Raw genomic sequence first — 13,878 nt, forward strand, 5'->3', positions numbered from 1 at the left:
TGGCATAATATTTTAATTATTCTTTAAATTTTTTTGAATAATTTTCTTTTAAGAATTTTTTTTTTTTTTTTTTTTTTTGATTTTTAGAATTAAAAAAATATTGAAGAGATAAATAAAAAAAAAAAATATAAATCACATAACTGATAAAATCTAAACACTTTTAACTATAAAAAAAATAACAGAAATGTAATATAATTTGTGTATTTTTCACAAAAAATGAAATATGAATAAATATTTATTTTTTATTTGTTGAAAAAAATTACAATAAATTTGTCATTTTAAATAATATTTTCCATAAAAAAAAAAATACTTTTATCTTTTATTATTCCTTTTTGCCAAAATTTTCTTCATAACTTTAATTAAAAAGTTAATGTATGATTTAAGTATTTTAAAATTAGTTTTTTAACATTTGAATGCCATTATTCATTATTAATACGCAATTAAATATGGAATCCAAATTAAAGAGAAAAATGAAATTATGTAAAAAATGATATAGAACAAACTAATACATAATTATTTCTGAATTTTTATCTAGTATATATATACATATAAATATAACATAAATAGCATTTGCTTTTAAAAAAGAAATTACTTTCAATGATATGAAGAAAAAAAAAAAAATAAGAGTTTAAGTGTAAATTGATTTGGTTAACTTAAAAAGTATTTATACTTAAAGAATAAAAAGTGAATAAGCATAAAAAAAAAATATTAAAAAGATAGAATTTTAAAAGAAATAATCAAAATATTTTAGAGCATAATTTTTTTACACTGAAAAATATTATGTAATGAAATATTTTTTTAAATATCATAAAAATATCTAAAAATTTAAATATAATTATACTTATGTGTTAAATTTTAGTAATTTCTTAAAAGTTTGTTTCTTGAATTAAAAAGGTTGAAAAATTGGTACCATTTATAAATATAACTGATTTAACAAAATTTTTTAACTAAGTTTTATCTTCTATTATCATAAAAAATATTTTATTAAAAATAGATATTAAAAGAGTTAAATACAAAAAAAAAAAAATAAGATTAAACATTACAATAAAAATTTCAATATAAAAAATAAAATATAAACAAATATTTTTTTAAAAAATATTTATAAATGTGCAAATTTTTTTAAAAAAAAATATGAGAAATTACATAAAAATTTCTGATATTTTTAAAATTTATTTTTCTTACTATTTTTTATTAAAATTATTTTACCTTATATTAATTTTTTGAAAATATCTTACATTTTAATTTATTAATTTTAGATTATTTTATTTTATTTTTTTTGCATATTATTAATGTTCTTTTAATTTTTTTTATTTTTATTCTTTTCATCATACATAAACATATATATATATATACAACTTTAAGTTTTTTTTTTAATTATTTTTTTATTTGTGTTTAATTTTTTTTTTTTAAATGTGACATTTTCATTTTTAAAATTTTCTTTTTTTCGAAATAAGTAAAAATTTTCATGAATTTTTTTTTTTTTTTTTTTCTTTAAGTTGTTAAATTTTTCGTTTTTTGAAGAAAATATAGAATTTATAAATTCTTGCTTGTCTGAACTTCTTTGAACAACTGTGAATCCATCTTCGTCTACTGTATCTTTTTTTTTTTTTACTTTGTTTTCTTTACTTAAATTTAAAATGTCATTAATAATTATTTTTCTTCCTTTATACAAATTATAATAATTATCATAATATTTTTTTATATAATATAAAAAGTTTTTTTTCTCAAAATTTATAATAAAAGGTGCTTGATTTTTGCATTTAAAATAATCATTTATAGGGACACTACATGATAAAATATTCTCTATTATATGTTTTTCTTCATATGTTATATATATACAAAAAGAAAATTTTTTAAAGTTCATCGATAAATGCTTCTGTTGTAAAACATTAAAAGATTTTATAATTCCAAATTTTGAAAAAAATGTTCTTAATTCTTTTTCACTAATTATATTATCAAGTACAGCCACACATAAAGTTTCTTCGTAAAACTCATTAGAAATATCTTTACAATTTGCTATTAACAACTATAGTAAGTAGAATAAAAAAATTAAGCATTTATGTAAAAGATATATATATTTTTTTTATGCGTTATTTATATATAGAACAAGAAAAAATAAAGATACAATATAAAGAATATATATAAAACTAAAATATATATTAACGCAAATTTAATATTTCATATATGTAATTTTAGCATTCATTCTATTGTTTTCTTTTCTGGATTCTTATTGTTTTATATTATTTGTTTTTTACGTTAAAAGTTATAAAGGGATTATCTTCTGCTGAGATATTTAAAATACGAAAATATTTTATAATGTTTTTCATCTTATAAAAAATTAAAATAATTAAAAAAAAAAAAAAAAGCCAAAATGAGGAATGAATTTTATATTCTATATCATTATTATATATCAACAAAAAGAAATTTTATAAACATACACAAATTTTTCTGTTTTTATGAGAAAAAATTGTTAAAAATTTGAAAATTTAGATAAATTTTTTTAAAAATTTTTTAAAATAAATAAAAAAAAAAATTCAATTATCACAACAACGATTATGTATATAAATTTATATAGCAAGATTTTACATACCGAAGTTTTTTTTTTTTTTTTCTAATTTTGAAAATATACACGTGCTTAAATTTTAAATTAGCTCTTGAAATATTTAATACAAAAAATTTTTTAAGGTATTTAAAATTTTTTTTTTTAATATAAATTTTAATTTTCATTTCTTTTTTATATGTGATCAAATATTCTTTTCTATTTTATTATCATTTTTTTTTTATATATATACTTAATTTTTATTTCTTTATTTTTACTAATTGTTAATTTTAGTCTCTATATTTCTATATATTATTAATATGAATTTATTTTCTTAATATTTTTGTTCTTTTTTTTAATATATATATTTTTTTATACGTATTATTAATTTTTAATATTATTAATAAATTAGAATTAATTTTAACACCTTTTTTTAATATAATTTTAATCAGAACAAAGTTTCTATTTCTTGTTAATTGTTTTTTTTACATATAATTATTAAGATATAGTTTCTTTTTTTTATTTCCATATTTTCTTTATTTTTTAAAAAGCAAAAAAAATTCCATATTCTTTAAAAACATAGGTTTTATAGCATCCCTCCGAATTTATTCTTATTAACATTCAGTTTTTATAAAAAATTTATTGTAAATCATATTTAAATTAAAAATATTGTTTGAAATATAAAAATATTGCCAATTATATTTTAAGTAAAATTTTTATTTTCTAACAATATCTATTCTTTTTTTATCTGTGTATGATCTACCTATATTATTCTATATAAATAGGATAAAACCTAGATATTTAGTTCTATGCCTTTTTTTATTTTTTTTTCATAAACCTATAGGTAAATATTTTGTTATACAGATGAAATAATTTTCATTCTATTTTAATAATTCTAAAGAATCATGTAAAAAAATATATGTATTATTTTTTTTTTTTTTTCTTTTTATAAATAATAAACAAATAATTATAAATTTATATTTTTTTTTTATTTTTTATAGTTTTTCTATTTTTATAAAATGAATGAAAATGGATTATCAAATGATTTTCATTCTAATAAAGAAAGCAGAAACACTTTGGATAAAATACTGAACTTAGATAATAAAAAAAATTATATAAATATTGATAAAAGTAATGATAAAATTTCAATGAAAAATAATAATAAAAATGCAACTTCAAATAATAACGATTATTTAATAGAATATAAAAATCAGAATATTCATTCAACTAATAAGCAAGATGAAAAAAAGATAAATAAAAAATTACAAAATGGTAAAAAAGTAGAAGAATTTACATATAAAAATGAAAAGAGAGTTAATAAAGATGAATATATATACATGAATGATGATAACATAAATGTATATCCACCTTATTATGAAAGTAATCAAAGTGATTATTACAATAACGAAAATAAGCATATTGTAAATGAAACAACAGTTGAAAGTAAAAATGAAAAAAATAAAAATAAAAACTGGAAAGGTAGAACTTTTAGCCGTTTCACACCTGGGGGAGTACGATCTAGTACAGTATTATTTATATGTACAGCTATAGGTGTTGGCTTTTTATCAATTCCATATGTGTTTTCAAAACTAGGAATAGTTTTAAGTTTAATTTTGATATTCTTTAACGCGATTGAATCATATGTTACTACAAATATTTTATGTTTATCATCACTAGAACATAATACTTTTGTATATGGGAATTTATTAAAGAAAATTGGTAAAGATTATCATAAAACTATTATTGATATAGGCTTATCTTTTGGTTTTTTTTCTAGTTTTATATTAATTTTAATCTTAATGAGTGATTTTTTAAGTAGTATATTTTCTGTATTCAATTTTCCAAGTTTTTTATGTAATAATATATTTATAGTGATTATCATATGCATCTTAATTCTGCCAATAACATTTAGAGATCAGGTAGGATCACTTAATTATTTTCTTACTTTTTCATTATTTTCCTTATCAGTTACTGTAATAACAATAGGTATTCAAGCATATTCTTATTTTAAAATATTGGAAAATAAAAATATTGTATTATTCAATTTAGATAGAAGTTTTTTTAAATGTTTTAATGTTTTACTATTTTCTTTTTCTCAACAACCTAATGCTTGTTTTATAACAGGGCAATTTAATCAGCCAACTCATAGAAGAATAAATAAATCAGCATATAGAAGTATTTTGTTACAGATAATTTTTTATACATTATTTGGTATTCTAGGATATTTATCTTTTCTAAATACAGCAAAAGATAATATTGTATTGAATTATGAAAATACAAATGTATCCATTCTCTGTTGTAAATTCCTTTTATCAATAACTTTTTTTTTTTCAATACCTTTAAACTTTATGGGATCTTATCAAAGTTTGTTGTCTATATTTTTAGGGATACGTAATATCTTTTATAAAATATATTTTTTTATTTTAAGAAGAAATAGATATATTACAAACTTATCATCAGTTTTACGAAATGATTCAGTTGATCCGTTAGAAGAAATTACACTTAATAATTTTACTGATGCTTCAAGTATGCATGAATCTGAAGCATACGACAAAAAGCAAAGAATTTTTGTTTCAACTGTTGTTACTATTATATGCGCTTTTATAGCATGTAAAGTAAAAAATTTAACCAATGTTATTGGAATAGGAGGAGGAATTACATCTACTCTTATATCATGGTAAAATATAAAATATAAATGCAAAACAATGTTACATATATATATATATATATATATTATTTTTTTATATTTTTTATAATATAAAAAATTTTAACTTATAAAAAAATATAATTTTTCTATTTTCTTTTTTCAATAATAAACTTTTTTTTTTTTTTTTTTCAGCTTTTTACCGAATTTGATTTATTTCAAAAATAGAAAAAATGTTGAAAATAAGTTTAAAAGATATATAACTTTATTTATGCTAATCTTTTTTTCATTTATGGGATTTTTTTCTGTCATCATTACTACATTAAACTTAGTTATTTAATAAAAAAATAAAACAATCTTTTTTCTTTTTTTTTATTTCTAGAACTATTTATTAACATAATATCAATTAAATTTTTTTTCTTACAGTGGTATATTACTTCACATTTTTAAGTGTAACAAAATAAAAAAAAAATATATTATTTTTTTAGAAATGAAAAATAAGTTATTTGTAAAATAAAAAATAAAAAACATATAAAATCAGCAAATGAAAATATGCATAAAATTAAGTAATAAATTAACAATAGATATATAAAATTTAACTATAAAAACTAAATTATATAAAAAAAAAAGAAAAAAATGCTAAAACTGATAAATAAAAAATTAAGTATATAGCATAAAAAAATAAATATTGAAATGAAAAAAAAAAGTTCTGTCTTATTTTTAAGACAAAATATCATACATATAAAAAATATTGTAAATGAAATTTTAAGCATTTTAAACTTTTCTTTTAAAATCATATTATGTAAAGTGAAGACCACAATCTAGAATAGTAAAAATTAAATTATAAAAAATAAGAAAATTATTAAAAATTACACAAAAGCTTTAGAACGAAATAAAATTAAGAAAAAATCATTTACTTGAACTAAAAAAAAAATTTGTCTGAATTCACTTAATTATATAAATTGTTTCTTTTTTAAAAATAAAATAATTTAAAATTTCAATATTATTTATTTAATTTTTCTTTTTTCTTTTTTAAAATAAATAATATTCTGTCTTATGTATAATGACAAGATGAATTAATAATTTATATTTTATTAATAAATTTAACATATTAAGAGAATCTATTATTATGTATATGCGGTAATAATACATTTATATATTCTGTTAAATGATTCAGAATATAAATATTAACTATTTTATCAATTTTTATGTATTTATGCATATCTAACAATATTATTATTTATAATACTTATATAGATTTTATTTACTATCCTTATTTTTTTTTTGTAATTAATTTGATTAAAATTCTACGAAATGTTTGTTAATTTTTTTTTTTTTCTTTTTTTGTATCTACACAAATTTATCCTTTTCTTCAATTAATAATTAGCACATACTTTTAAAAAATTTTTATTAACCGTACTTATATTGTAAATATCATTTGATTTATCTAAATGAAACAAGTGCCTTTTATTTAATTTTTTTTTTTTTAAATATGATAGAATGTGTATTATTATCATATTTATTAAACCGTTAATTATAATTACTTCTATCATTATTATTATTATTATTGTTATCAATACTATCATTATTATTAGTAGTAGTAGTACTGGTATTATTATTATTAGTATTATTAGTGTTAGTATTATTAGTATTAGTATTAGTACTAGTACTATTATTAGTATTATTATTAGTAGTAATGATATTACTATTATTATTACTTATGCTTTCATTATTATCATAGTTGTTATGTTTATTTTTATTATTTATGTTGTTATCATAATTACTTATATCATTGCTATCTTCACCATTATCATTATTTATATTATTTTTACTTGTTAGAACTCTAAAATTATTATTATCTTTGTTTGAGAAAGAATTACTATATAAATTTGATTCATATGAGTTTTCATAAGAGGAGTTAATTTTTTTTTCAATTGTTTCATTTTCTTTAATGCTATTATTATTATGTTCAAAATATGCGTTGATATCATTCATTCTATTTATTTCTTTTTTATCATATAAATTAATTTTTCTATTTTTTTCTGAATAAGTATAATTAAAATTATTAATATAATTTAAATTATTCATATTATAATTCATATGATTCTCAGCCTCATTAACGCAGTTAATGTTATAGTTATTAATATGATTAATGTCGGAGTTATAGTTACATATATGGTTAATGTTCGTATTATAATTATTTATTTGGTTAATATGATTGGTGTAACTATTTGAATCATATATAATATTATTATTACTATTATATCCAGGAAAAGTGTTGACATTTGAATTAAGATGATCATAATCATAATAATTATTTTTATATATATTATTTAGTTCATTATTAATATTATTGTAATAAAAATAATAATTTTTATTGTTTTTTTTTTGTTCATCTGTTATACTGTTAATTATATTGTTTTCATTTATACTAAAATCACTTACATTCATGCTATTTAAATTATTAACCAAATCATATTTTTTATTAGTACAAGAATTATTATTTTCAGGGTTGTTTGTCTTTATTCCATTAGATGTGTTCACCTTAATTTTATAACCTTTGAAGATATATCCATCCATTTCTGTTAAAGCTCTTATGCATTCTTGGTAATTGAGAAAGTGAATAAAACAATAAATTTTATTTTGATTTTTATTGCAATTTTTAATCATTTTAACAAAACAAATACTTTTATAAAAATTACGAAATAAGTTTTCAATTTCTTCTTTTGTTGTATTTGGAGGTAAACTGCCAACATATATAGAATATGTTCCTTTATCATCTAATTCTATACTTAAATTTTTCCCATTTTGATTTATATTATCAGTCATGTTATATTTTGCCCAATTTAATTTAAATTTGTGAATTTTTCCTGGTATCCATTTTCCATTTAAGTTATCAAAACAATATTTTGCAATTTCAGAATTCGAAAATTCAATAAAAGCATACGAATTTTTTTGAGAATTTTTTTCCTTACATAATTTTATTTTCATTATATCTTCTCTAAATTCATAAAACATACAGTATAAAATATAATTTTCATCAACTGTCTCATCCTTTATTTTATCTAAATCACCAACCCATAGTGTTTTAGTATTATATGAATTATTTATAACCTTATTTTCATTAGGCAAAGGTACTTTATTTGAATTATTCATTTTATAATTTATGGTAAAATACTTTTTTAGAAATTTACATATGAATATATTTTTTCTAACTTTTTTAAACTCCTTTTAACTCTATTACAGTTTTAAATAATTTAACATTAAATTATTTTATTTATTCTGTTTATTTTATTTTATTTTTATTTTTATTTTATTTCATTTATTTTTTTTTTTTTTTCTTTTTCCTTTTCTTTTTCTTTTTCTTTTTCCTTTTCCTTTTCCTTTTCTTTTTCTTTTTCCTTTTCTTTTTCTTTTTCTTTTTCTTTTTCTTTATTTCCTTCTTTTTTTTTTTTTTTTTGAATATTTGTCTATTCCATAAAAAGATGAGTAATATAAAAATTTTTTGTTTTAAAACTAATGATTAGTGACTAATGACTAATGATAATTATTTGTATGTTACTTTTAATTATTAAATTTAAAAATAAAATTATAATTTGCGTATATTTGTTAATTTATACTTTAATCTCTTTTTTCTTTTTTTTTTTTTTTTTTTAATATAGAAATAAAGTGCTATAATAAAAACATTTAAAAACTTTATGCTTATGTGCTTATTTACTTCGTAGAAAAGAATATTTTCATTAAATTACTTAAGGAAAAATAATTCTCAGTAATTTATATTTTTGCATTGTTTATTTTATCTTATTTAAAATATTCTTAATGATTTTATTTTATACATTTTTTGGAAGGATTCCACTATTCTTTTTTTTTTTTAATATGGGTCTAATATATCTTTTGATATTATTTTTTTTTTTTTTTCCTAAAATTCATATTCAAATTTAATATAAGGTGAATTGTATATGCAATTTTTGTTTTCTTATAATATTAATGTTGTTTTTTTAACTATTATTGTTACTAGTGCTATTTTACATATATATGTAAGTACTTGTTTTTTTCTCAAAAGTTTATATATAATTTTTTATTTTTCATGACGATAATTATAATTATTAGTTATGCATAAAGAATGTAGAAGCATATTAATTTTTGAAATAAAATAAAAATAAAATTTTTATTTCTTCATGGTATAATTTTCTTTTGAAAACAATTACGTTTGAATAACTATCTTTTTTATTAATAATATTTAAGAATTATACATATTTGAAAAAAAAAAAAAAGCATAATTTGTCCTACAAAAGAATATAATTGAAAAAGTTACCTTTTACCGTAGAAATTATATTTTCTCTATTGAAAAAAATTTAACACTATTTTATATGTTTTTTTATAGTAAAACAAAAATGAAATTTTTATCTTTACATTAGCAACCTCCAATAGAGCATAAAACTAGAAAAAGTAAAATTGAAAAAGGGAAGTTATATAATAGTTTTTTTATATCACAGAGGTTAATTTAATGAAAGAAATCTTAAAGAGAAAAATGTTAAAAGATTTATTTGCAAAACAAAAAAAAAAAAATAATAAAATTTTAGAACATTATAAACAAAAATAATAATTATACTAAAAAACTTTAAATCAAATAAGAGAAATTTTAAAAAAAGTTAAAAAATAAAATTATATAAAAATATATATATATATGCGGTTGATCATTTATTCAAAAAATATTCATTTTTTTTTCTTCCAATTTCTTTTTTCTAGTCATAGATTATGTGTGCTTTACTATATATATATTTAGCAACATCATTACTACGTAAAACTCCAGAATGATCAATTTCTTTGAAGTACTTAACTTCTGTGTTAGCAAAATTACTACAGGATTCTAAACTTTCCAGTGGTACAGTTCCATCTCCTTCTCCATAGTAAATAAAAGGTTCCTTACTTAAATCAGGAGATTGAAAAAATAATAAATGCTCTGTGCTCTTTTTTTTAGTAGTACTATATATACAAAATATTGGAACACCATGATCCATTGAGAAATTTCTATCAGTATAAATTAAATGATTTTCATATCTCATTTTTAATTCTGGACTTAACAAATTGTGCCAGTTTGATAAAGTATATACTCTTAATTTTACATCCGTTCTGTTTGTATAACATTCTGGGTCGTATAGTCCACATGATTTTACTAATGACTGTATTTTTTCATTATCTATTGGGTTATCATCTAAATTCATCAAAATTACAATTTGATCATGTTCAAAATATTCTCTATAAGGAATGAGATCAAATAATGAACCTATACTATTTCCAATAGCCTTCATCATACCTTCTGATATTGAAAGTTTAACAATTTTAGAAATGCTAAATGATATAAAATCCCTATTGCCATGAAGCAATGCTCTAATTGTTTTAAAGGAACCTTTAAATGGTGAATTAATATATATTACAGAATTCAAATATTTGTCTTTCCATTCATCATCTACTACTCTACTTAAAAAGAAATTAATAAATAAACCTCCGAAACTATGACCTATTAAATTTACTTTTTTTTTATTTCTCATTTCATAATTATATTCTATATGTGCTTTAAGAATATCATATTTTTGCTGATATAAAGGATATCTCCAGTCATATGGTGCACCAATTATACTCTCTCCATTTATATAACCATTAGAGATAAAATGAGATGATATGACATTATAATATTTAGTTAATCCTATACCATTATTATTAAAATAATCTAAATAATCAACTCCTTTAAGGGAACCATAGCTTTCTACTCTAATATTTACTCCTTTTTGGTTAATATAAGAATTTTTTTTTTCATCATATATTAACCTTAGAGTATCAAATGTACAATACAAATTTGATTTTATAGAAAATAATCTACTTAAGCTTAACCATATTCTAAATGGTTTTGAATTTAAGACATTTTTACCACAACTATTGATTTGTGCGTTCTTATATTCTGCAATTAGAGTACTTCCCCCTACTCCTGGAATTAAATATGTAGTAGGATTATATATTTCAATATAATTTTTCTTATCATTGTCTTTTTTAGTTTCTTCTCTCGTCCATTTAATGTATCCTTTCATTTTATCATGTTGTTGTTCTTCTTTTTGTACACTATTTTTTTTTAAAAGTGCTTGTTTTTCTCGTTTAAAATTGTCTAGTTCAAATTCTTCATTATATAATTCACCTATTTCTCTATCTACTTCACCTGTTTCTCTATCTACTTCACCTGTTTCTCTATTAACTTCTCCTGTTTCTCTATCTACTTCACCTGTTTCTCTATTAACTTCTCCTGTTTCTCTATCTACTTCACCTGTTTCTCTATTAACTTCTCCTGTTTCTCTATCTACTTCACCTGTTTCTCTATTTACTTCTCCTGTTTCTCTATCTACTTCACCTGTTTCTCTATTAACTTCTCCTGTTTCTCTATCTACTTCTCCTGTTTCTCTATTAACTTCTCCTGTCTCTCTATCTACTTCACCTGTTTCTCTATTAACTTCTCCTGTTTCTCTATCTACTTCTCCTGTTTCTCTATTCATTTCTCCTGTTTCTCTATCTACTTCATCTATTTCTTCTCCTTTCACTTTTTTTATTTTCCCTTCATTTTCTTTTGAATATAATGGATGATTTTCTTCATCATTTTCATCAAATACTTCTCCTGTTGTATAGGAATCCCCAAATGTAAGCCTGTATGGTCCTCTTAAAAGAAAAGAAGCAAACTCATCTAAACTTGAATTTTTAGTTAAAACTAATGAACAATGAAGGAAATTATATAGTATGAATAAATAAAATAAAGTTGACATGATAAAAATTAAAATATAAATAGAAGAAATTAATTTTTAATAGTTAAGATCAGTAAATAAATGATGGCATATGTTCACAGGAATGATATGTATATTTTAAAGAAGTATTATTTTTTATTAAAAAAATATTCTTCTATAACAATTATTTACAAAGATTTACACATTAAGGAAAATTAAATTTTTCTTTTTTTCACTTTGCTTAAACACAAATTAATTTAAGTGATTAATGAAATTTAAATATTAAATGGGAATAACAAAAAAACAAAAAAAAAACAAAATTATATAAATATTATTAAAATTGTAAAAATATAGAAAAATAAATAAAAAAGAAGCAATAAAAATTTAACATACAACATATATTTCTATAAAAATGAATAAACGTGTAAAAAACAGTTGGAAAGCTTTTTATTTTTCTCATCAATTTTTATTCATTTTTTTCTTCTTAGTGGTTCTATGTCAATTTTCAATATTTTTTTAAAAATATTAGATGCAAATTTTGAGTCATAAAAATTTTATAAATTTATTTACTAGCTTTTTTTTAACCTTACAACACACTATGTTGTTAAGTAGATTTTCATTTTTATGCAGATTCATTAAAAGAAAATAGAAAAAATTATTTTTGCATGCTCTTCAGAATTTTTCTATTTTTGCTTAACTCAAAATTCTCTTTCATTGTAATAAATTTATTTTTTTTTATAAATATTATAAACATTTATATATAAATTTTTATAAGAAATGGTGTTTAAAAAAAAAAGAGAAAAAAGGAGAAAATCATATATTTTATATTTATAATATTAAAATATTTTTTGCTCAATTAGTATTTTCTTAAAAATTTCAGTTTCTATTTCTCTTTGTAGCAAATATTTTGATATAATTCAAAAAATAACACCTTATTAATTTTTTCATAATTCTCTTTCATTTTTTTAAATATTATATATAGATAAATTATCTTAATTTAATCTATTTGATATATTTTTTTAAAATTAAATATATTGTGAACAAAGTAAATTTATGAATAAAAATAAACATGCTTTAAAAAATAGAGAAAAAAATTTAATTAAATAATAAGAGAATAATACTTAACGTTCAGTTTTAATTAAAAAGATGTCCTCTTTTTTTTTTATGTCTTCTTGAATGAATTTTTTAATAAATGCATAAAAAAATAATGATGTTGAGTCAAAACTATATATGTTATTGAAAACTTTTAACAAATTATAATTTTAAATTAAACTTTTTTAGAAAAGAAACATTTATACATAGATAAAATAGAAAATGTGTAAATTTTGCCTCTAAAAAAAAAAATATTACATAAAAGTGCATAAAAATAATATAAAACATATTTAAGAATAGAAAATACAAAAAATATTTATTTTTTGAGATAATACATATATTGTTCATGTATATATTAATTTAAAACAAAAAAATAAAAACAAAATTGATGATATTTGAATTTTTATTTTTTTTTTAGTTATAACATTAATATATGAAAATTAAATTAGTGAGAAAATTTTTATTTTTACTCATGAAATAATTTTTCTAAGTTTTGATATATATAAAATCAAAAATCCTTAAAGATGTCTTGGCTTTAAATTAAAAAAAAAATTTATAGCAAAATATTGTAGACAATTACTCATAGATAGGTTATTAAGCCTAAGAAAAAAGTTCTATTTATATAAAATTTTATATTTTGCAATATAATTGCTATAATCATTATTTATAATTCTTACAATGTCTTTTTGATTATTTATTTCAAGAATCTTTCTAACAAAATGTAAATATAAAAGGTATTAAATTAATTTTAGATAAAGAAATATTATCTAAAAATTATTGTGAAAAATTATAAGGTTAATAAAAAAAAAAAAAAAATTAATGCTTGATATTTTTATGAT

At 18.2% G+C, this 13,878-nt stretch overlaps 4 protein-coding genes across 4 annotated transcripts; 1 reads left to right on the plus strand and 3 right to left on the minus strand.

Annotated features, from left to right (window-relative positions):
- Positions 1-1,357: 1,357 nt before the first annotated feature.
- Positions 1,358-2,327, minus strand: PRELSG_1118700 (conserved Plasmodium protein, unknown function; the record flags this gene model as incomplete). Its single annotated transcript, XM_028677456.1, has 2 exons — positions 1,358-2,026; positions 2,256-2,327. 2 exons carry the CDS (start codon positions 2,325-2,327, stop codon positions 1,358-1,360), a joined length of 741 nt encoding a protein of 246 aa, XP_028533843.1.
- A 1,231-nt stretch (positions 2,328-3,558) lies between these two features.
- On the plus strand, positions 3,559-5,523 carry PRELSG_1118800 (amino acid transporter, putative; the record flags this gene model as incomplete). Its single annotated transcript, XM_028677458.1, has 2 exons — positions 3,559-5,216; positions 5,379-5,523. The coding sequence occupies 2 exons, from the start codon at positions 3,559-3,561 to the stop codon at positions 5,521-5,523; spliced, it is 1,803 nt and encodes a 600-aa protein (XP_028533844.1).
- A 1,190-nt stretch (positions 5,524-6,713) lies between these two features.
- On the minus strand, positions 6,714-8,339 carry PRELSG_1118900 (RNA-binding protein, putative; the record flags this gene model as incomplete). Its single annotated transcript, XM_028677459.1, has 1 exon — positions 6,714-8,339. One exon carries the CDS (start codon positions 8,337-8,339, stop codon positions 6,714-6,716), a length of 1,626 nt encoding a protein of 541 aa, XP_028533845.1.
- A 1,589-nt stretch (positions 8,340-9,928) lies between these two features.
- Positions 9,929-11,989, minus strand: PL (phosphatidylcholine-sterol acyltransferase, putative; the record flags this gene model as incomplete). The annotated part of the gene is made up of 1 exon (XM_028677460.1): positions 9,929-11,989. The coding sequence occupies one exon, from the start codon at positions 11,987-11,989 to the stop codon at positions 9,929-9,931; it is 2,061 nt and encodes a 686-aa protein (XP_028533846.1).
- Positions 11,990-13,878: the final 1,889 nt, after the last annotated feature.

Source organism: Plasmodium relictum, assembly GCF_900005765.1.
Source record: "Plasmodium relictum strain SGS1 genome assembly, chromosome: 11".
Classification (NCBI taxonomy): domain Eukaryota; phylum Apicomplexa; class Aconoidasida; order Haemosporida; family Plasmodiidae; genus Plasmodium; species Plasmodium relictum.